The following is a 24,734-nucleotide window of genomic DNA, read 5'->3' as shown; positions in this document are numbered from 1 at the left end:
GTTGCTCCCGCGCCTCGCTCAGCCAGTGAGCGGAACCGGTCTGTATGTGGGATCCGAACCCTCGGGCGGGAGCGCCGCCACGCTTCCCAAGCAGCGCACTATCCAGTGCGCCACCGGGCCGGCCCACAATGTAGTTGATTTTCACGTCCCTTTACTGATTCCTCTTTCCCCCTTCTCTCTCCCCACTCCCACCCATCAACATCACATCTGTTCACTTGTCTCAACAAGTTCAAGGAATTGTCGTGATTGTTGTGCCTTCTTCCCTGCCCCCGCTTTGTTCTATATTTATTTATTTATTTATTTTTAGCTCCCACAAATAAGTGAGAACATGTGGTATCTCTCTTTCTGTGCCTGACTTATTTCACTTAATATGATTTTTTCTAAGTCCATCCATGTTGCTGCGAATGGTAGTATTTCATTGGCTTTTTTTTTAAAACAAATATAAAGATGATTTATATCACAAACAGTACACACATATATGCTCAATTCAAGTATTTATAAATATGCACATCTATCCATAATACCTGTAATACACATATGCATACTACCCACTACATGCTTGTACCTCTGTTAATACTGCTTTCCTAATTGCTAACATTCGCTAGATTAGGTAAATCTTTTTTTTTTTTTTTTATTTTGTCGATATACAATGTGGTTGATTATTGTGGCCAGTACCAAAACCTCTCTCCCTCCTCCCTCGCCTCCCTCCCACCCAACAATGTCCTTTCTGTTTGCTTGTGGTATCAACTTCAAGGAATTGTAGTTGTTATATCTTCTTCCCCCCGCCCCCCCGGTTTTGTGTGTGTGTGTGTGTGAATTTATTTATTTATTTTTAGCTCCCACCAATAAGTGAGAACATGTGGTATTTCTCTTTCTGTGCCTGACTCGTTTCACTTAATATAATTCTCTCAAGGTCCATCCATGTTGTTGCAAATGGCAGTATTTCATTCGTTTTTATAGCTGAGTAGTATTCCATTGTGTAGATACACCACATTTTCTGTATCCACTCCATCCGATGATGGACATTTGGGCTGGCTCCAACTCTTGGCTATTGTAAAGAGTGCTGCAATATTTCATTGTTTTTTATAGCAGAGTAGAATTCCATTGAGAATCCATAGAGTTTGGAGCTTCATATGCAAATGTGGTCACGAACCGAAGAGGGCTGCGGGATACACAGGAGGGGAAGCAAAGACTCCAGGGCCCATCTGAGCATGCAGGAAGAACAGGCCTGTGCCCACCTGTGCACAGAAACGCCTGCGTGTCTGCAGCTACAGACAGCCCACTGTGGAACAACCAATCACTCCCTCCCTGCTTTCAGAACCAGGCATTCTCCTCCAGATGTGCTTAGCGGTGCTTTATGAACTGCCCGGCCCTTGGGGACTTTCCAGTGCTTTCCTTTCCCCTCCCCACCCACACGCCCTCTGCCCTCAGGGTTCCCGAGTTAAACAATCAAGATGCACACTTCCGCCTCCAGGCGCCCCACCCCATCCTCTTCCTGGAGCTCCACCCCCCACACAAGGTGATGAAGGGGAGGGGAAGAAGGAGAGGGGAAGCACTCTAGAGCAGCTGAATAATTTGAGAAATGAATACAGTGGAAAGTAGCTCTATTGTTATCTTTGAACCATAGGAAAGGGTAGTATGGGAAGAATGACTCCAAAAGCCATTGAGTTGGGGTGAGGCAGCTCTACTCCACTTAAAACCCCTCGGGGCTCCGGCTGATTCCCAGAATAAGACTGAAATGCCTTGGCAGAGAAAAGGATTCTCCAGAAATCACCCCTGCTTTTCTCTCCTGCCTCATTTCTTGCCACTTTCTCCTTACTGTCACAATAAACAATGTCCTTGCAGACAAGAACATGACTTTATGTGGGCAAGTGGGGCTCTTGTCCTGGGCCCCATGCTTAGAGGCACCTGAATCTCTCTCACACACACACACACACACACACACACACACACGTATTTATTTCATACACGTGGCCCCTCTCTCAGTTAGGATCGGGTGCTTCTTGCTGGCACACAACATCTGCTCATCGCTCCCAGGAGTGGTGGTCATTGCAGCTGCTCACTGACACACTCCTCCTCTCTGCACTGGAGCAGCCACAGGGGGTGGTGGGCTTAACCCCACCCCCAGTTCCAGGGACAGGACTGAATTCATCTAAGCCAGACAGAGGACCTCCCTCCACCCAATCCCCCAACACAAACAAACAGGGCACAGTACTTCCCTGGTCAAAGTGCTCATCCCAGGGAGGGCGTGTGGTTCAATCTGAGGACAGAAATGATGGATGGCACAGGAGACACCCTTCTCTCTTGCTTTGGATTGTGCTAAGTGTAAATGTGAGTCCTGGGAATGATATAGACATATGTCTGCTCCAAGAGGAGCCCGCCTTGGAACATTGCCACCTGACACTACCATTACTCAACAGACAACTGGAGATGGCTGAGCTAAAAGCCCATTCACCTGCCATTTGGACTGGTACTCCAGCCAGGGGTCAGAAAGCCATAGCCCTCAGGCTACATCTGACCCACTGCCTATTTTTCTACAACATGTGATGGTGACTCTCGTGAATGTAAAAGAAGCTAGACACAAAATAGTACATACTACATGATTCCATTTAGATAAAGTGCAAAAATGATCTGTGGTGTTGGGGGTTGGGGTAGAGGTCACTTTTGGGGAGATATGGGTTAGTGTCTGGGACAGGGCCCAAGGGGGTGTTTCAGGTGGTGGTTATGTGGGTAGTTCACTCACTAGAGTTATTTCTATATGTCTGATGTTTTTGTTTTTTTTTTTTTTTAAAAGATGACCGGTAAGGGGATCTTAACCCTTGACTTGGTGTTGTCAGCACCACGCTCACCCAGTGAGCAACCGGCCATCCCTATATGGGATCCGAACCCGTGGCCTTGGTGTTATCAGCACCGCACTCTCCCGAGTGAGCCACGGGCCGGCCCCATATGTCTGATGTTTTTGAAGCTTGTTTATAAATGGTATCTTTCTTTTTCATATTTTTAAAAAATATATTATACATAGCCATGAAGTACATTAATCTTAAGTGTATATAGTTCAATGAATTTTTGCATAGTTATACATCCATGAAAGCTCCACCCAGATTAAGACATAGAACATTTTACATATCTAATCAAGATATCCCAGAAAGTTCCTCCCCACCCGCATTCCCTCAAGAGTAACCACTACTCTGACCATTGATTGGTTTTTCCTCTTCTTGATTTTTGGCATTAAAGAAGTCAGAATGCTATCTTTTGTTTCTGGCCTTTTTGTTCAAGATAATGTCTATAAGATTACTCCTGTTGTTGAGGGTATCCGTAGTTCTTTCTTTTTATTGCCATGTTGTATCTCATTGCATGAATGCACAATTAGTTTATACATTTTCCTGTTGATAGACATTTGGATTGTTTTGACTTTTTGGCTATAGTGCGTAAAGTTGCTGTAAACAATCTTGTACATGTCTTTGATGGACACATGCACATATTTCTTTCACCTAGAAGTGAATTTTCTGGTCATAGCATAGGCATAGTTTTACCTGTAGTAGATAGCCAGTAGTAGATACTGCCAGACAGTTTTCCAAAGTGCATGATCCAATTTACAACCAGCAAGTTGGTTACGATTGTTTCATATCCTTGTCAACACTTGTTATTGCCAGTCTATCTATCTATTTATTTTTTAATTTTACTTTTATTTATTTATTTATTTTTGGCAGCTGGCCGGTTTGGGGATCCAAACCTGTGACCTTGGGGTTATAATGCCAGTCAATTTAAATTTCAGCTTTTCTAGTAAGTATCCAGTTGCAGTTTTAATTTACATTTCCCTGTTGTTAAACACCTTTCATATATTTTATTGGCCCTTTGCATATCATCTTTTTTGAAATGCCCATTAAAGTCTTTTGAATGTTTTGGGAGCTGGCCCGATAGCTCACTTGGTTAGAGCATGGTGTTGATAACTCCAAAGTGCTTGGATCCCCATACCGGCCAGCCACCCAAAAAAAAAAAAAAAAAAAAGGTAAAGTCTTTTGCCCATTTTTGAATAGGCTTACTTGTCTTTTTCTTATTATTATTTTTTATTTCTTTATATATTCAGATGTAAATGGTTTGGGAATGTGTAATTCATATATCTTCTCCCAGTCTGAAGCTATACTTTCACTCTCTTAATAATTCTTTGATAGGGCAGGCCCGTGGCTCACTCGGGAGAGTGTGGTGCTGATAACACCAAGGCCACGGGTTCGGATCCCATATAGGATGGCCGGTTGGCTCACTGGGTGAGCATGGTGCTGACAACACCAAGCCAAGGGTTGAGATCCCCTTACTGGTCATCTTTAAAAAAAAAAAAAAAAAACTTTGATAAACAGAAGTTCTTCATTTTATTTATTTATTTATTTATTTTTTTTTTTTTTTAAAAGATGACCGGTAAGGGGATCTTAACCCTTGACTTGGTGTTGTCAGCACCACGCTCAGCCAGTGAGCGAACCGGCCATCCCTATATGGGATCCGAACCCGGGGCCTTGGTGTTATTAGCACCGCACTCTCCCGAGTGAACCACGGGCCGGCCCAGAAGTTCTTCATTTTAATAACATTTCATTTTGTTAATATGTTAGCTTTACAGTTAATATTTTTTGTGTTTCTTTAAGAAATCTTTCTCCACCTGAAGGTCATAAAAATAGTCTTGTTTTCTTCTAGATGCTCTATTAAATTTTGCCTTATATCATTTCAAATTAATTTTTTTTTTTTTTTTTTTTAAAAAGATGACCGGTAAGGGGATCTTAACCCTTGACTTGGTGTTGTCAGCACCATGCTCACCCAGTGAGCAAACCGGCCATCCCTATATGGGATCCGAACCCGTGGCCTTGGTGTTGTCAGCACCGCACTCTCCCGAGTGAGCCACGGGGCCGGCCCTTCAAATTAATTTTTTTGGTATATGATGTGAGGTAGGGGTCAATATTTATTTTTTCCATATATATCCAATTGTTCCAGCACTATTATTTATTTATTTATTTATTTATTGACCAGTAAGGGGATCACAACCCTTCCCATGGTGCAGTCCGCACCACGCTCTCTCAAGTGAGCTACAGACTGGCCCTACCACTATTTATTTAAAAGAACACCTAATTGGGAGAGGGAGGAGGGCGGGAGGTTTCGGTAATGGGCCACAATAATCAACCACATTGTATATCGACAAAATAAAATTTACACCTAATTGGTGAGAGCTGGTCAGTTAGCTCACTCAGTTACAGCATGGTGCTGATGACACCAAGATCAAGGATTCCCCCTTACTGGCCAGCTGCAAAAACAATTGAAAATGAAAAAGAACATCTAATTATTGGAAGTATATAAAAATACAATCAATTTTTTTTTTTGTCCTTTTTTTGAGACCGGCCACACCGCGCTCAGCCAGTGAGTGCTCTGAGCGCACCAGTCATTCCTATATAGGATCCGAACCCGCGGCGGGAGCGCTGCCGCGCTCCCAGCGCTGCACTGTCCTGAGTGCGCCACAGGCTCGTCCCATACAATCAATTTTTTTATTTGCCCTTGTATTCATGATCTTCCAAATCCATTTATCAATGTTAATTTATCTATAAATTCTTTTGGGTTTTCTATGCACACCATGTTTGCAATAATGATTGCTTTATTTCTTCCTTTCCAATACTTAACAATTTTTATTTCTTTTTTCTTGCTTCACGAGGGTACTGCAAAAAGTTCATGGAAAATAGAATTAAAAGATAATACAAGCCCTTTCATGAAATTTTTTTTTTTTTTTTAAAGATAACAGGTAAGGGGATCTTAACTCTTGACTTGGTGTTGTCAGCACCACACTCTCCCAAGTGAGCCATGGGCCGGCCCCTTTCATGAAATTTTTTTTTTTTTTTTAAAGATAACAGGTAAGGGGATCTTAACTCTTGACTTGGTGTTGTCAGCACCACACTCTCCCAAGTGAGCCATGGGCCGGCCCCTTTCATGAAATTTTGAAGACCCCTTGTAGTGCATTGGCTAGAGTCTCTAGAACAATATTGACTAGAAATTATAATTGTGGATAACCTTATCTCATTCTCAATCTCAGGAGAGAAGCTGTATTTTTCCATTTCTGTTGCTTATAACAAAATTCTTGCAACTTATCTCTGAAATGCCTTCAAGGTCTTTTTCCCCTTCTCTTGATAATCCCTTTCTTCTATACTAATCTCTTTAGTAAACGTTGCTGGGCTACACCTTTGCTTTTGTGGCCTGGCTGAAAGTTTTCCAAGTTTTGGGTTTTTGGGTTTTTGTTGTTGTTCATAGATTCTGCCTTAATTCATGCCTTTTCTCCCATAACTCAGCATAGGCTGTTATGAGCATCTGTGCAGCTTCCTGAATGCTTAGAAATTTCTTCCACCAAATTCTCTGGGTCAGCATCTTTAAGTTCCACATTTCATAAAACTTTTTGGCATGTACAGAATGCAGCCAAGTTCCTTGCAAGTTTGTAGAGATCTTTGCCCCAGTTTCCAGTGGTCCCTTCTTATTTACATCTGAGATCTCCTCAGTGTGGACTTTACTGTCCATATTTCTTTCAGAATTCTGCTCACCAGTTTCTAAGAAGTTCCAAACTTTCCCTTGTCTTTTTGTCTTCTACTGAGTCCTCCAAACTCCTTCAACCTTTGCCCAACACCTAGTTCCAAAGCCACTTCTATATTTTCCAGTACTTGTTATAAGCAACACCCCACTTCTCTGTATTGGTCCACTTCTGTTGCTTATAATAAAATACCTGGACCTGGGTAATTTGCAAGAAAATGAAATTTATTGCTTACAGTTTCTAAGGCTGGGAATTCCAAAGTCCAAGGAACACATCTGGTGAAGGTCTTCTTTGGCGGTGGCTTCCGTGACTCAGGGTATCACATTACAAGATGGCAGAAGCAGAGAGAGAGCTAACCTTCACAGTTGGTGCCTTTTAAAGCCATCAGAACCATGCCCATGACCACCATTAACCTATCAACTTATTACTCAGGGAATAGATCGATCCATTCACTAGGCATAGTCTTCACAATCCAATCATCTCTTCAAGGGCCCACCTTTCAGTTACTGTAATGGGATTTCCCATTCTCCCAACAGTTACAGTGGGGATTAAGCTTCAATGATTTGGGGGGCCATGCAATCCACTGCAGAAGCTCTCAATATTTCACTATTAAGTAATGATGTTAGAGGTAACTTATCAGAGTAAAGAAGTTCCCTTATATTCTTAGTTTGCTAAGAGCTTTTATTTAAAATTGTATAGATTTTTTTTTTTTTTAAAGATGACCGGTAAGGGGATCTTAACCCTTGACTTGGTGTTGTCAGCACCACGCTCACCCATTGAGCTAACCGGCCATCCCTATATGAAATCGAACCTGTGGCCTTGGTGTTGTCAGCACCACACTCTCCCGAGTGAGCCATGGGCGGGTCCTAAAATTGTATAGAATTTTATCAAACACTTTTTCCCTATCTATTGAGATAAGTCGTGTGTGATGAATTACATCAAGAAAGTTTTAACTCCTACACCAGTCTTGCTTTCCTAGAATAAATTCAAGTTTGTTGTGACATGTTAAGCTGTTTACATATAGTTGGAATTGATTTGCTAACATTTTGTTTAGGATTTTTGTATTTATGTTCATAAGAGAGAATAACCTGCAGGTTTTTTTGCTGTTTTATCCAAGTTCTGCTGCTCTCGCAGATGAATTAGAAGAGTCTGAGTGAGATTGGTCTTACTCCTTCCTCAGGTATTTGGAGGAATTCACCAGTGAAGCCACTGCAGGGGAGTTTTCATTATTTAACGGTTTTTAATTTTAGATACAATTTCTTTGACAGATACAGGACTCTTCAGATTTATATTTTCTACTTTTTTCTGTTTAATAGGTGTTTTTCAAGGTATTTGACTATTACATTGAAATTTTTTGATTTATTTGTGTAAAATTGTTCAGGATACTCTCTTATGATCTTTTAAAAGTCCATTGTGATACCTCCCTTTTTATTCTTGATGCAGTAATTTGTACCTTTTTAAAAAAAAAAATTAATTAATCTTAATTTTATTAGTTCTTTTGAAAAGGCAACTTTTGCTCTATCAGTTCATGCTATTATGTATTTGTTTTCTATTTCATTAATTTCTGTTCTTAGATCTATTATTTCCATCTTTGGTTTTATTTACTTTTTTTCTAATTTCTTGAAATTGATTATTCTAATATATGCAATGAAAGCTATAAATTTTTCTCTAAGCATATGTTTAGCTGCATCCCATAAGTTTTGATATGTTCTAATTCCAATGTCATTCAGTTCAAGCTGTGTTCTCATTTCAATTATGATTTCTTCTTTTATTCATGGGTTATTTAGAAGTGGATTGCCTAATTTCACAACTGTGTATGTTTTCTAGTATCTTTTTATTATTACTAAGTCCACTGTGGTGGGGATACATACTCTGAATTATATATATATATATATATATATATTTATTTATTTTTATTTATTTTTTTTTTTTAAAGATGACCGGTAAGGGGATCTTAACCCTTGACTTGGTGTTGTCAGCACCACGCTCACCCAGTGAGCGAACCGGCCATCCCTATGTGGGATCCGATCCCGGGGCCTTGGTGTTATCAGCACCGCACTCTCCCGAGTGAGCCACGGGCCGGCCCCTCTGAATTATATTAATCCTTTAAAATGTGTTGATGCTTACTTCATTGCTCGATATATGGTCAATTTTGTTCAATGTTCCATGTGCTTTTGAAAATAATGTAAATTTTGCGATTTTTTTTTTTCTTTTGGATGACTGGCCCTTATGGGAATCTGAACCCTTGATGAATTTTACAATTATGGGTGGCAGTAGTCTATATGTCACATTAGATCAAGTTTCTTGATTGTGTTTTTCAGATTTTCTATGTCCTTATTGCTATTCTTATCTGCTTGTTTTATTAATTATTGAGAGAAGTGTGTTATAATCTTCTATGATTAGAATTTGTCTTTTTCTCCATTTAGTTCTGTCCATTTTTGCTTTGTATATTTTCAGGCTATGTTATTAAGTACACATAATTTAGAATTATTATATCTCTCTGGTCTTTTCATCATTATGAAATTTTCCTCTTTTTATTTATTTATTTTTTACAGGGATATTCATTGTATTTTTACTATAACTTTTTTGTTTTTCTTTTTTTCCTTTTTTACATTCTATTGATTTTCTATTGTAACAGAGCTGGTTGTACATATGAGTGGGGTACAGAGTTGAATATCAATACCCATGTGCAAAATGTGATGTTCAAATCAGCACAATTGGTATATTCAACATTATACGATGGAATCGTTTTTCGTGTCCCTTTACCAATTCCTCCCTTCCTCCCACTCCCCATTCTCCTTTCCCACCTCTAGTAACCTCAGTTCTGTTCTCTCCTTTAGAAAGTTCAACATATATTGTGATTGCTATATCTTTCTTTCTTTCTATTTATTTATTTGTTTGTTTGTTTGCTTGCTTATTTATTTTTTAACTCCCACTTATGAGTGAGGACATGTGGTATTTCTTTTTCTGTGACTGGCTTATTTCACTTAACATGATTTTCTCTAAGTTCATCCATGGTGCTGCAAATGGCAATATTTCATTCTTTTTTATTGCAGAATAGTAGTCCTTTGTGTATATATGCCACATTTTCCTTATCCTGTCATTCAACAATGGACATTTAGGTTGGTCCCAACTCTTGCTTATTGTAAATAAAGCTGCAATGAACATGGGGCCTAGGTATCCCTTTGACACGATTTCCATTCCTTTGAGTATATACCCAGGCGTGGAATTGCTGGATAATATGGCAGTTCTATCTGTAGTTGTTTGAGGAACCTCCATATCATTTTCCATAATGGCAGCACCAATTTACAATCCCATCAACAGTGTAGGAGGGTTCCCCTTTCTCCACATCCTTGTCATCATTTCTTACTCTCTTTGTCATAATAGCCAGTCTAACTGGGGTGAGTTGATATTTCATTGTGGTTTTAATTTGCATTTCCCTGAAGCTGAGTGATGTTGAGCATTTTTTCATGTGTCTGTTGGCCATGTATATATCTTCCTTTGAGAAATGCCTATTCAGCTCTTTTGCCCATTTTTTAATTGGATTATTCTTTTTTTTTTACTGTTTAGTTGTTTGAGTTCCTTGTGTATTCTGGACATTAATCCTTTGTCAGATGCATAGTTTGCAAATATTTTCTCCCACTCTGTATGTTGTCTTTTCAATCTGTTAATAGTTTCTTTGCTGTATGGAAGCTTTTTAGTGTGATATAATCCTATTTACTTAATTTTCCTTTTGCTGCCTGTGTTTTTGGGGTTATATTCATAAAGTCTTTGCCCATTCCTACTTCCTAAAGTGTTTCCCTTAGGCTTTCTTTTAGGAGTTTTATAGCTTCAGGTCTTATATCCATTGGGGTTGATTTTGGTATATGGTGAGAGGTATGAGTCCAGTTTCATTCTTCTACATACAGATATCTAGTTTTCCCAGCACCATTTATTGAAAAGGCAGTCTTTTCCCCAATGTGTGTTCTTGGTGCCTTCACTGAAGATCAGTTAGCTGTAAGTTTGTGGGTTGATTTTTGGATTCTCTATTCTATTCCATTGGTCTGTTTGTTTTTATGCCAGTGCCATGCTGTTTTGATTACTATAGTTTTGTAGTATAATTTGAAGTCAGGTAGTATTATGCCTTGGCTTTATTTTTTTTTATTCAGGATTGCTTTGGCTATTCAGGGTCTCTTGTTGTTCCATATTAATGCTAAGATTGTTTTTTCTATTTCTGTGAAGAATGTCATTGACACTTAGATGGGGATTACATTGAATCTGTAGATTACTTTGGGTAGTATGGACATTTTCGCAATATTAACTCTTCCAATCCAAGAGCATGTAATGTCTTTCCATCTTTTCATGTCCTCTTTAATTTCTTTCAACAGTGATTTGTAGTTCACATTGTAGAGATCTTTGACCTCCTTGGTTAAATTTATTCCTAGGTATTTTATTTTATTTTGTTATTATTTTTTTTTTTTCCTTTTTGTCTTCTTTCGTGACCGGCAACGGATCGCAACCCTCAGTGTCGCGCCCGTACCGGACCGGGACCGGCAACAGGATCGCAACCCTCGGTGTTGCCCCCGCACCTCGCTCAGCCAGTGAGCAGCCGGTCTGTATGTGGGATCCGAACCCTCGGTGGGAGCGCCGCCGCACTCCCAAGCGGTGCACTGTAGCAGTGCACCACCGGGCCGGCCCCTGCTACATTCTTTTTTAAAGTATTAATCTCTTTGTAAATTTCCTCCTTAATATCCTGAATAGTTTTGCTTAGTTCATTTGTCGTCTAACTGCATCTTCCTGTATCTCGTTGAGTTTCAAGATTTTTACTTGAAGTTCCTTTTCAGTCATTTTAAGGGTTTCTTGCTGTATCAGATCTGGTACTTGAGAGTTACTGTATTTCTTTGTTGGACTCATATTTTCTTGTTTTTTTTTTTTTGTATTTCTAGTATCTCTACATTGATGTCTGGTCATCTGGTATAGCAGTTACTTCTATTACTGTCCTTCCCTGGACTCCACCAGTGACCCTCCTTGTGTCAATGCAGTTGAGTGGTGGGCAGTCACCTGCACAGTGGCAGTGGCTGCTGTGGCTGCTGCTGTAGTAGCAGGCCACCCTTGCAGTGATGGTGTTTGTGGAGGTGGCTTTGTCAGGCTGCCTGCATGGCAGCAGTGGCTCCAGTAGTGGCAGGTTACTTGCACAATGATGGTGACTGCCTGGTGGCACCAGTGATGGCACCAGTGATGGCAGCAACTTCAGCAGTGGTGGTGTAGCAGTGGCCCATACAGCTACAGTATTGCAGTGGCAGTGGGGTTATGTCTCACTGGCAGCAATGGAAGCAGCAGCTGCAATAGCCTCCCTGGCATTTGTGGTGTCCTTGGCTGTATTCTTGATGCAACAGCACTGGTGGCTACAGCTGTCTCCTTCAGCAGCTGCAATTGCCTCCCTGGCATTTGTGGTGTCCTTGGCTGTATTCTTGGTGCAACAGCACTGGTGGCTACAGCTGTCTCCTTCACATCTGCAGTGTCATTGGTGGCTGCAGGGTTAACTCACAGTGGCAGCAATGGCAGTGGTGGTTGCAGCCACTTCCCTCACATCTGCAGATCCATGGCTACAGTTGTCCCGACCCACGGGATATTCAACGCAGACCCTGGAGGGGGGAGTGGGAATGGTATGGAACAAGAGACGCGAGAGATGGGAGACAAGACGGTATTCTGATCAAATCTCGTTTATTGATTCTTAGGTTACATCTTATATAGGAAAAAGCAGGCATATTGTAAGGAGTTAGGAATGCAGGAATACGATAAGATCTTGAGAAGAAATAAAGGCAGAAAATCTCTGATGCAAAGAAGCCCCCAACCTTTACAGGAAAGCAGAAACTTGAAAGGAGATAAGATGTCACTCTTGAGTAGACTTGCATAGCCAGGAGCACAGCGTTCCACGCACAAACAGATTATGAGGCAGATATCCCGTAAGCACAGACATCTGACACAAGCAGATTGTCACGTAGGCCTGGTCACACAAGAAGGGGTGTGGGGCTACAGGTCCCCAACATACAGTGACAGGCCATGTGCAGGATTGCTGCTCTGTGGAAAGCTGCTCTGTGATGGGCAACAGTTTTGGGACCGGACAATGGCTCTGGTGACTGTGGCAGTGGTGGTGGTGGTCGTGGGCCCATTTTTATTTTCTTCTGTGAGAGGAACATGCCCTGGGCAGCTGTAGTCTGCCATCTTCCTCGAAATCCTTAAATTTTCCTCTTTATTTCTACTTAGGTCTTGTCTTTTAACCTACCTTGTCTGATAGAAGTATAGCCTACCAGATTTTTTGTGGGTACTATTTGGATTGTGTGCCTCTTCCTTTTTACTTTTAAACTTTCTTTTTTTTTTGTCTTTTTGTCTTTTTCCGTGTCCGGCAACGGATCGCAACCCTCAGTGTTGCCCCCGCACCGGACCGGGGACCGGCAACAGGACCGCAACCCTCGGCGTTGCTCCCGCGCCTCGCTCAGCCAGTGAGTGGGAACCGGTCTGTATGTGGGTTGCGAACCCTCGGGCGGGAGCGCCACCACGCTTCCCAAGCGGCGCACTTATCCAGTGCGCCACCGGGCCGGCCCTAAACTTTCTGTATCCTTATAGTCAATGTGTCTCCTGTAAGCGGCATATGGTTGTTTTAGTTTTCATGCAATCTGACAGTCTTTGTATTTTAATTAGGGTATTTTTTTCTTTACATTTAATGGGATTACTGATACATTTGGATTTAAATCTTACCATATTCTCTTTTGTTTTATATTTATCTCACTTTTTCTATTTTTTTCCTCTCATTTCTGCCTTCTTTGAATTATTTATTTTTATTATTTCCTTTTCTCCTCTATTCAGTTCTTAGTTTTACATTCTTTTACTATTTTTATAGGATACCCTAGAGCAGCAATTCTTTTTTTCAATTATTAATTTTTTTTTTTTTTAAAGATGACCAATATGGGGATCTCAACCCTTGACTTGGTGTTTTCAGCACCGCACTCTCCCAAGTGAGCCATGGGCTGGCCCTTCAATTATTAATTTTTAATTGACAAATAAAAGTTATATATATTTGGGCCGGCCCGTGGCTCACTCAGGAGAGTGCGGTGCTGATAATACCAAGGCCACAGGTTCGGAACCCATATAGGGATGGCCGGTTAGCTCACTGGGTGAGCGTGGTGCTGACAACACCAAGTCAAGGGTTAAGATCCCTTTACCGGTCATCTTTAAAAAAAAAAAAAAAAGTTATATATATTTATGGTGGACAACATGATGTTTTAAAATATGTATGCATACATATTTTAAAGTTATATATATTTATGGTGGACAACATGATGTTTTAAAATATGTATGTATGCATACATATGGTGGAATGGCTAAATCCTGGCAAATAACATATGCATTATCTACCATATTTATTGTCACATATATAATACATTGTGTGGTTCTTTGTTTGTGTTTTTTTTTGGTGGCTGGCTGGTATGGGGATCCACACCCTTGACCTTGGTATTACAAGGCCACACTCTAACCAACTGAGCTAACTGGCCAGCCCAATACATAGTTATTAACTATATTCACCATGTCTTACAGTAGATCTCTTGAATTTATTCCTTCTGTCTAAATGAAATTTTTTATCCCCAATTGCCCCGCCCCCTATAGCAGCAACTCTTAAGCCTTTTGGTCACAGAAACACTTTATACTCTCAAAAATTATTGAGAACACAACTGTATATCTACACATAAAAGAATGAAGCTGGACCCTTATCTCATGCTGCATACAAAATTTAACTCGAAATGTATGAAACACCTGAATTTAAGAGCTAAATCTATAAAACTCTTAGAAGAAATCATAGGGTAAATTTTCTTGAATTTGGAAAATTTTCTTTTAAATATGACACCAAGGGCTAGCTGGTTAGCTCAGCTGGTTAGAGCACAGTTCTGATAACACCAAGCCCCAGGTTTCAATCCCTGTACCGGCCAGCTGCCAAAAAAAAAGACACCCAAAGTTCAAGCAACAAAAGAAAAAAATAGATAAATTGAACTTCATCAAAATTTAAAAATTTTATGGGCCGAGCCCGTGGTGCACTCAGGAGAGTGTGGCGCTGGGAGCACAGCAGCGCTCCCACCGCGGGTTCAGATCCTATATGGGGATGACCGGTGCACTCACAGCACTCACTGGCTGAGCGCGGTGCGGCCGGTCTCAAAAAAAAAAAAAAATTTTATGCATCATAGGGTTATCAAGAAAGTGAAAAGACAATCCACAAAATGTGAAAAAAAAATTGTAAATTATATATTTGATGGGGTTGACTAGTTAGCTTAGTTGGTTAGACCATGGTGTTATAACACTAAGGTCAAGGGTTCAGATCCCTGTACCAGCTAGCCACTATGTGTGTGTGTGTGTGTGTGTGTGTGTGTGTGTGTGTGTGTGTGTGTGTGTGTGTGTGTGTGTGTGTGTATCTAGTATCCAGAATATATAAAGAGCTCTTACAACTTAACACCAAAAAGACAAGCAATGGGCTTCAGTAGAAATTTCTCCAAAAAGATATATAAGTGGCTAACAAGCACATGAAAAGATGTTCAACATCATTAGTCATTAGGGAGATGCAAATCAAAACCACAATGAGATACCACCTTACACACATTACAATGGCCATACTAATAATTTTTAAAAGGAAAATAATAAGTGTTGGCAAGAATGTGGAAAAATGGGAACCCTCATACCTTGTTGGTGGGAATGTAAAATGGTGCAGCCACTGTGGGAAACAGTTTCATAGTTCCTCAAATAATCAATCATAGAATTGCCATATGACCAGCAGTTTCACTCCTTCACTCCTAGTATATAACCAAAAGAATTGAAAATGGTTGTTCAAACAAAAACTTGCACACAAGTTTTCATACTAGCCCTAGTCACCATATCCAAAAGAGGGAAACAACCCAGATGTTTATCAACAGATAATGGATAAAGAAAATGTGATATATTCATACAATGGAATATTATACAGCCATATAAAGGATTTGGTAATAACATGGATGAACCTGGAAAACATCATGCTAAGTGAAAGAAGCAAGACACAGAAGGCAACATATTACATGTTTCCATTTATATGAGATATCCAGAATAAGCAAACCTATAGAAATAGAAAGCAGATTAGTGGTTGCTAAGATCAAGAGGGAAGAGGGAAATGAGGAGTGATTGCTTTATAGGTATGAAGTTTCCATTTTGGATAATGAAAGAGTTTGGGAACTATATAGTGGTAATGGTTGGACAACATTATGAATGTTCTTAATGCCACTGAATTTGTACACTTAAAATGGTTACAATGGTAAATTTTATCTTTTATCTATTTTACCACAATTTTTAAAATTATTGAGGGCCCCAAAGAGTCTGTGTTTATGTGGGTTGTATCTAACAATGTTTACCATATTAGAAATTAAAATGGGGCCGGCCCATGGCTCACTCGGGAGAGTGCGGTGCTGATAACACCAAGGCCGTGGGTTCGGATCCCATATAGGGATGGCCAGTTAGCTCAATGGCTGAGCGTGGTGCTGACAACACCAAGCCAAGGGTTGAGATCTCCTTACCGGTCATCTTTTTAAAAAAAAAAAAAAAAAGAAAAGAAATTAAAATGGAGAATTAAAAAATATGTAGACATTAATTCATCCTGAAATAATAGTAGTTAAACCATTCCAAATAATATATTATTTATTTTTTTGATTTTTTATTTGCTTATTTTTATTTTATTTTATTTTATTATTATTATTTTTTAACGATGACTGGTAAGGGAATCTTGTCCCTTGACTTGGTGTTGTCAGCACCACACTCACCCAAGTGAACCACGGGCCAGCCCTCTATTTGCTTATTTTTAAAAGAACAGAAATAAGAATGGGATTGTTTTACATTTTTTCCTTTCACTTTCATGTCTGGCTTATAAAAGACAGTTTGATTTTCTCATAACGATTTCAGCATTCTATCCGTTCCTATATGATGTTTAAGTATGTGAAGAAAGTTTAGCCTTACACAGATATGGAAAACAGAGGAGTGTTTTAATAGCCTTTTCAGATAATTGTGGATTTTTTAAATATAAAACTCAACAAGTTATAGTTTCTTAAAGACTAGTTACAGGCCGGCCCGTGGCTCACTCGGGAGAGTGCGGTGCTGATAACACCAAGGCCACGGGTTCGGATCCTATATAGGGATGGCCGGTGTGCTTACTGGCTGAGCGTGGTGCTGACAACACCAAGCCAAGGGTTGAGATCCCCCTACCGGTCATCTTTAAAAAAAAAAAAGACTAGTTACAATGTGGACTCTGAAACCAAATTAATAAAATTTTTGTATTCTTTTTGTACATTAAAATCTATTGTTCTATTTTACACTTAAAATGGGTTTTTACTGTGCAAAATTTTGTAACATTATGCATTGGTTATTTGGAAAATTGTAGGTCACTAAGTTATTTTTTGTTCGTGTGCTTGCTTTTAGTTTTGGCTGATTTGTACAGGGATCGAACCCTGTACCTTGGTGTTATCAGCACCATGCTCTAACCAGCCTGCATCACTAAGTTATAAAGATTGTTGACATATTTTATCATACAGTATCAAAAAATCATGCCTGTTAATATCACCATCATTTTCATCAGAGAAGTCTTTTAAGTATTTGGAGCTAAGTTCCTAATAATGAATAAGTACAGTTTTCTAAAATTCTAATTTTCACTTGACAGTATGCATGGCCATAGTTTTTGGTCATTCGTTCCAGTAAATTGGCTCCCTACAATTTGGCTCAACAGTCTCAGTCTCATGGAAATAATTCTCCTTCCAATGGTTTTGGGTGAGCAACCTGAAATCATGAAGTCACCTACTTCTCAATTGAATTGATCCTAGAAATCCTGAATCTTGGGTACCTCGTTTCTTTCCTTCCTCTGAGTCTCTCAGGCTGTCTTTCTCGGATGTTTCTTCCAGATGACCCTATCATTGGCCTGCAGCTTACAGCAAAGGCCCTCAGAGAGGACAGCAGAGACCACCCGATGACATTTAGAATGATTTAGATTATTACAGTGTCTGACAATATCAGAATGTCTTTTTTTTTTCCTATAAAAAGATGACCAGTAAGGGGATCTTAACTCTTGACTTGGTGTTGTCAGCACCACGCTCAGCCAGCAAGCTAACCGGCATCCCTATATGGGATCCGAACCCGGGGCCTTGGTGTTATCAGCACCACACTCTCCCGAGTGAGCCACGGGCCAGCCCAGAATGTCTTTTTATAAAGACACTTATTAGTTACGGTCATTCCATTTAGGTGAGTGCAGTTGTTTACATTCTTATTCGCCCAACATTTAGTGGAAGTAGCTCATATGACCAGTAAAGTCATGAAAGGAAATTTAGAAAGCTTAGATTAATTAGGCTTTCAATGAGAAAATAAACCTAAGTCTTGGACAAATGAATGTGATGCTAACAATATTTTCCACACTGCAATAAAATTAGAAGATGATAAAGAGCTGTCTGCTAAGCTAAACTAAAATTATCATCAGTCTGTGTTAGTTTCAGCTGCCATAACAAAATACCACAGACTGGCTGGTTTAAACAACAGAAATTTATTTCTCAGTTCTGGAGGCTGGAAGTTCCAGGTCAAGGTCCTGCAGGTTTGGTTTCTAGTGAGCACTCTCTTCCTGGCTTGCAGACAACTATTTTGTCCTCACATGGACTTTCCTCTGAGCACATGCGGAGAGGGAAAGAGACAGCTCTCTGGTGTCTCTTCTTGTAAGCACACTAATCTTAACAGGTAAGGGTCTCACCGTTATGACCTCATTTAACCTTAATTACTTCCTCACTCCAGTATATAGGGGGTTAGGGCTTCAACATATGAAGGATTTACTTTGATGCACCGCACTTACTTTGTGTGTGTGTGTGTGTGTGTGTGTGTGGCAGCTGGCCTGTACAGGGATCTGAATCCTTGACTTTGGTGTTATAACACCACATTCTAACCAATTGAGCTAACCGGCCACCTGAACTCAGATTCTTATAGTATTCTTCCATATTTATATGTCAAACAGTAAAAACTGTAAGTTGTGTTTAAAAGCTTTAATGCTGAAGTTCTCTTAGCATTTTTCCAGCTATGTGCTAGCCTGACATCAATCTGAATTTTTTACTTCTTATAATCTAGCAACCAGCCATTCATTTAATTCAAAACTAAGCATTTTTTTCCCCTGAGTTTTACCTTCAACAGATGTCTAAAATTTTTCTAAAGGGCCAGCACATTTAGAGCATAATTTATTCTTCTCCAGGAATTTTTGAGTTCTATTATTTTTAGATTTATAGAAGTGTTTACTCTGGTGTTGTAACACCAAGGTCAAGGGTTCAGATCCCTGTACCAGCCACACACACACACAAAGTTTACCTTGAATTGAACATCCCCCCAAAACTTAATCCCCACTGTAACTGGTGAAAAGTGGGGCCTTGAAGAAGTGATTAGATTGTGAGGACCCTGCCATAGTGAATGGATGGATCCACTTGATGGTGTAATGGCAGTTGTGGGCACGGTTCTGAGGGCTATAAAAAGAGAGCCCATGGGCCGGCCCGGTGGCGCACTGGATAGTGCGCCGCTTGGGAAGCGCGGCGGCGCTCCCGTCCGAGGGTTCGGATCCCACATACAGACCGGCTCCCGCTCACTGGCTGAGCGAGGCGCGGGAGCAACATCGAGGCTTGCGATCCCGTTGCCGGTCCCCGGTCCGGTACGGGGGCAACACTGAGGGTTGCGATCCGTTGCCGGACACGGAAAAAAGACAAAAAGACAAAAAAAAACAAAAAAAAAAAGAGAGAGCCCATGAGGAGCTCTCTCTCTGCTCTGCCATTCTGCCATGTGAGACCCCTGCATCACTGTCACTACCAACAAGGCCTTGACCAGATGCATTCCTTGGACTTTGGACTTCTCAGCCTCTGAAACTGTAAGCTATAAATTTCATTTTCTTTATATATTAAACTGTTCCAGGTATTAATACAAAGTGCTTGCTATAAACTACTAGTTTACTAGTTTATAGAAACTAGTCAAAATAGATGCTTCTTTTCATTTGAGACATTATATTTTCCTCATGTGACAAGACTCCAGACATGGCTCTTTGCTCCAAAGGAAATGACCCTTGTATCTATGAGCTCATCTCACTCCTCTTGCAATGTCTTTTTCATCCCAGTGGCCATGTCTACCAATGAAGAATCTTGATCTGCCCATGGTGAAGATGTTTTTATCCCTTTTCTTTTGCAATGCATGCAGAATGTGGGTCTGGATGGGTGATCCAATTAGTGATAATACGAACTATTGTGGGCAGGGGCCGAGCTGCAACCATAGGCACCTTTCCAGCTTTCCCCTTCGTGCCTCTCTGGAGGCCCTGCTTGGCTTCAATCATTGCCCTGGCCAGTGAATGGGGATGTCCCAATCATTCATAATGGTGGCCATTCCACCCCACATAGCATCCCCAGCCTTTGTCACCCTCCCCCTCTTTTCTCTGGGTCCTCTTTACGTCACAATTCTATGATTTTGATAGACCAAGGTAAAAATTTTATGATAAAAGACAGTAATGGTAGGAGAAAAAAATGAAGAAAACCAACACATGGTGATTAGAGCCCATATGCAACACAACCAGAAAGTCAGGAGATCATGGAGACAGGGTCAGTAATTAGCTGCCGATGGCAAGTGACAACCATGGCTCCTCCAACCGGGACAAGGCAAAAAACAATGCTAGCAACCCCTTCATTGTACCTGGGTGTCTTACACTCTAGACAGCTCGTAATTCATTCCATAGGCATCTATTTAAGTCAAGCTCTTCTATTATATAACAGATTTTCTTAATTATGTATATGTGTTCTGTCTTTGATTTTCTTGCTTATCCTTGGCCATTGGTCCGGTGGCGACCCAGCACTTCTTATCAAGAAGTCCAATGGCATAGGCAACCTTGTACTTCTTGATAAATTACACTAGAGTTCTCGACACTGTTCAAGGGTCTATGTCCCAAAAGCCACTACCTGCCTATACCACTCTTAGACTCAGATAAGAAAGGCAACAGTCTGGGCTGCTCTAAAGCACACCCTTCAGTGTGAATAGACACTTATCTATAATATGGGTAAGTTTTGTTTTGCCTATAATAGATGTTTATAAAAACAAACAAAAAATAAAGCACTCCCTTCACCACTACCACCATGGGCCCTCCTCTGGCCATGCCTCTCCCGTAAAGTGATTGGTCAGAGGAGCCTAGAGGCTTGCCCAGCTGGAGCCCACATTGCCTCCTCCTAGACCAATGCTGCTCGAAGTGTGGCCCTAGAACTACTGCCAGTCAACAAACTGCTTGTTACTGGTCCACAAAGAGCTAAGTACAGAAATTGAAAGCAAGCATTTAGAAATTTTTATCACAATTTGACTTTGCTGCAACATCCAAGCTCCTGATCTTTTTCCAGGAACTTGTTTTCATTGTAGTTTACAAAAGCATCAGCCCATCACAGATTGGAAATTTTAAAACCTGGGTATTAAAAACAACAATAATAACAAAAACCTTTCATTTATTTAAAAAAAAAAAACCTTTCATTTATAAAAAAAATTTTAAAAATAAAAATAAAATCTGGTCATTCATCTGAAGCACTGTTCTAGACTGGTATTTTCTGTCCAAATAGCCCTGATTCCATTTCCAGGGCCTATGCAGCCTTCTGTCTCAGGTGTCCTCTGGCAAGCAGACCCCTCTGCCGGTGTGCACACCTGGCCCCAACAGCTGTTTGCAGGGGTGCAGAGGAGCTTGGACTTGTGAGTTGGAGTGTCCTCTTGTGTGCACACAAGGCTCCACAGTGCAAAAAGAGGGCAGGCTGAGGGCCAGGAAGCCAAAGGTGCCAGTTCTAAATTCAAAACTGGCCTTCCAAGCTGTTATCTTGGAAGATATATCTGTCAAGGTAGGAGGACAGAACATACTTTAACATTCTGTTAGCCTGGTCTCATAACTCCTCCTTACTCAGACATGTGGTATGTGGGCCTCCATTGGTTCCTTGCCCTGAGTCCCATAAACCCTCCGGGCAGGCCTGCCTAAGACATCCCTGGATGGGCACTTGAGGAGACTATTAAACCGAATGCACTTTGTAAAAGCACATGAGCGTTTTACTGCATAGCTTTCATGGGATTTTCAAAGGACAAGCTGAGCCAAAAACGATTAAGAACCACTGGCCGAGATGTTGCAGAAAATCTGACGGGGCCAGTTGGGCTGTTCCACTCAGCTAGTTCCAAAGATGGGCTCGAAGATTGTCTCTTTCTCTTGTTGGCGTGAGGGTAGACTAGAGAACAGCGATCATCTGGGGCTGCGCAGGAGGTCTTCCATATTCCTCCGGTATCCTTTGTATCTCCCCAGAACAGACTTTCTGCGTTTCTAGGAGTACCTTCGCCTCAGGTGGAGAACGAGCTCCCAGGCCCAAGCTCCCGCGTTTCTCCGCAAGCGCCGGCGGCTGTCCAGGTGCGGTAGAAGCCGCTCCCCTGCGTGGGCAGCCGCCCGCCTTCCTCCAGCGCCGCGCGCCGCCCACGAGCGGCCCTACTCGCCGGGAGCGGGTCCCTACCCAGGAGCCCACGCACAGCAGCCCCGCGCAGAGGGGTTTGGGGCGCCGAGGGGTCAGGTGCGGCAGGGGACTGGGAGTAGGGGCGCCCCACACCGCGCACTGTGGAGCTGCGAGCAGGACAAAGATAGTGGCTTGCACGGGGCAAGTGGGGAGTGGGACATGGTCCTTTCCTTCCATCTGTCGCCCCCTTCCTCACCTACTGCAGTCCCCTGAATAAACCTGGGCGTCCTTTCCTCCTCTCCCCAATACTCAGGCCCACACAAGTCCCTGCTGGGGCCTGGCAGACAGAGACTGGGGCCCTCCCAAGGTGGCTCAGGCCTCCCTGTCGTGCTGCAGTGGCAGGATGGAAGGTTTCTGCAGACTCTTCAGCCCAGGCAGGATGTCCTAGCCTAGGGGGACTCTCTCATTCTGTCCCAAAATACTCATTTCTTAAGAGGAGGTACCCCATCACGATTTTAGTCGTTTTGTTTTTGCTTTTAGTAAACTCTGGGTCCTGAGAAATGTTTGGGAAAGACTTCCCTCTCCCAGCCCAGTAAGGTGAAGGCTATACCCTCCCCAGCTGGGTGGAGGGCTGGGCAGCTCCCGGCAACTCACTGAGAACTGGAGAGTTTCCAGGAAGTGCTGGAAGGGTCAGACCAGGAGGTCAATATCTCCCACTGGAGTCAGAACACAGTCATTCAAGATAGGACACTGAAGCCCCAGAGGAGACTCTGCAGTGAAGCTCAGAACAGACCACATCTACTTTACTGGACATAGTCAGGGCCAGCCCTACCTCCCCCTCCCCTGACCTGAGGATGCAGCTCTCCAAACCCAAACTCTCCCCCACACAGTGGTAAAAACATGGGTGCAGCCTTCCCGACTTTGTTCTGAGAACAGAGATAAGAGGGACAATTTGGCTCCTCCTGTCAGCCCCAGGGCTCCAATGGTTAGTGCAAGAAACTCCGAATGGCTTGCTTTCTTCAAAGTGCAGACCAGTCTATAGTCTTGGGTCTTTATCAGTGACTCCCTCTCTTGTGCAATACGGAGTGGCAACCATGGGATGCTGCAGCAGCCTGCCTGTCTCACCTGAGTGCTCTGGTCTCTCCATTTTCTCTTGCAGGACCAAGGCAGGTGGTATCATTGAACCTTTCTGGCAGAAGGATTTCTTTGTGTTTTGAATACCAACCTAAATGGCCCCTCTTTGGAGACAGAAATACAGCTTTCAGGACCCTGCCTGGGTCACAATCACTGGGAAATAGTGGCTCAGGACATTGCAGTTTAATCATTTCATGCTCCACATCAAGGAAGATAAAATATGTGATGTAGAGTGTGGCGGCCCCAGAGCAGATGCTGTGGGGTTTTCTTCAGGACACTTGTGTCTGACTTTGGTGACTGGAGAGATATGAGCAGGGAAGGAGTTCCAAGGAAGGAGATAGAAGGAGCAGCCAGAGAGGCAGCAGTGAGACCCAGAGAAGGTGTAAAAAAAGCCAACAGAGGGCAGTTTCAAGGAGAAAGTGGCCAAAAAAGACAAATGACTAAGAGACAACAAATAAGAGGCTGGCTGGTTAGCTCAATTGGTTAGAGTGTGGTGCTGATAACTCCAAGGTCTAGGGTTCGATCTCTGTACTGGCCAGTTGCCCCCAAAAAGGAGATCGCAAGTAAAGATCAGACCTGGAAATGTCCGCTGGACTTGGCCACATGAAGGTTAAAGATGATTTTAGTGAAAGCATTTCAGGAGCGGGTGAAGGAGAAGCCAGAAGGCAGGGAATGGGGAAGGTAAGGAAGAGAAGACTTCTTCTAAGACGCTTTGACTAATGAGGAGATGGACACAGATCACAACCTAGTTTATGGGGAGGGGGGATGAGTGAGAAAGGAAACCTGAGCGTACATATTTAGTGAAGGGAAGGATCAAGGGAGAGGAAAATGAAGGTCAGGTAAAGACGGACAATGGATGGAAGATGATGGAAGGTGCTGATGGGAGGAGGGAGGAGCCAGGACCTCACCAGGCATGGGAAGGGGCATGGGCTGTGTGTCTGTGTGCAGTGAAATTTGTAGGTGAGAGGGAAAGCTGAAGGAGTTATTTTCCTCTGTGAAGCAGGAGGCAGACCCATTTGCTGAGGATATGGTGGGAGGTGGTGGGAAGGAGCTGAGGCAAGAGACGAAAGTTAGGAATAACCAAGGAGGTGGAGGAGAACAGCAGTAACTAGGGAGGCCCAGCATCGCCTGCGTGTTGACGCCTGCAGAGCGGGAGCCCGTGAACATGTAGCTCTCTACCCTCCACGGCTGTGTGGCTCCCCGTTAACGTTCCACAGCTCACCATGAGAGAAGTTGGGGGGATCCAGTGTTGGAGTGTTGCTGGGCAGGGCCGTGAGGGTCAGACCACAGGCTTTGCGCTGGATGGGAAAGCAAGCGAGGGCTCGTGAAAGGAAGTGATAACCAGGAGAAAAGAGAGGAGGTCGCTAGGAGTGAAAGGACGACAGGACCCGAGCTGACAGTTCACCGGAGAAGTTCCGCTTTATTCGGGGGAGAAGCATACATTTATATAGAGCCGGGTTCCGGGAGAGGGTGGTTAGTACACGGGGCAGTAGTTGATTGGCCAGGGGCGGGTAATGATTTCCGATAGGCTGCACCTTGGCGCCGGCGAGATTGTTAGG

General features: G+C 42.2%; 1 protein-coding gene across 1 annotated transcript in view; it reads right to left on the bottom strand.

Annotated features, from left to right (window-relative positions):
- IL6R (interleukin 6 receptor) overlaps nt 1-22,278 on the bottom strand; it is an 85,467-nt gene extending 63,189 nt beyond the window's left edge. Inside the window, exon 1 of the mRNA XM_008592849.1 lies at nt 21,928-22,278. Coding sequence (XP_008591071.1) covers nt 21,928-22,278 — 351 coding nt within the window. The remainder of the gene's footprint in view (nt 1-21,927) is intronic.
- Between the last annotated feature and the right edge of the window lie 2,456 nt (nt 22,279-24,734).

This window comes from Galeopterus variegatus, unplaced genomic scaffold (genome assembly GCF_000696425.1).
Source record: "Galeopterus variegatus unplaced genomic scaffold, G_variegatus-3.0.2 Scaffold154, whole genome shotgun sequence".
NCBI lineage: Eukaryota > Metazoa > Chordata > Mammalia > Dermoptera > Cynocephalidae > Galeopterus > Galeopterus variegatus.
This window is presented reverse-complemented; position numbering and strand designations above follow the sequence as displayed.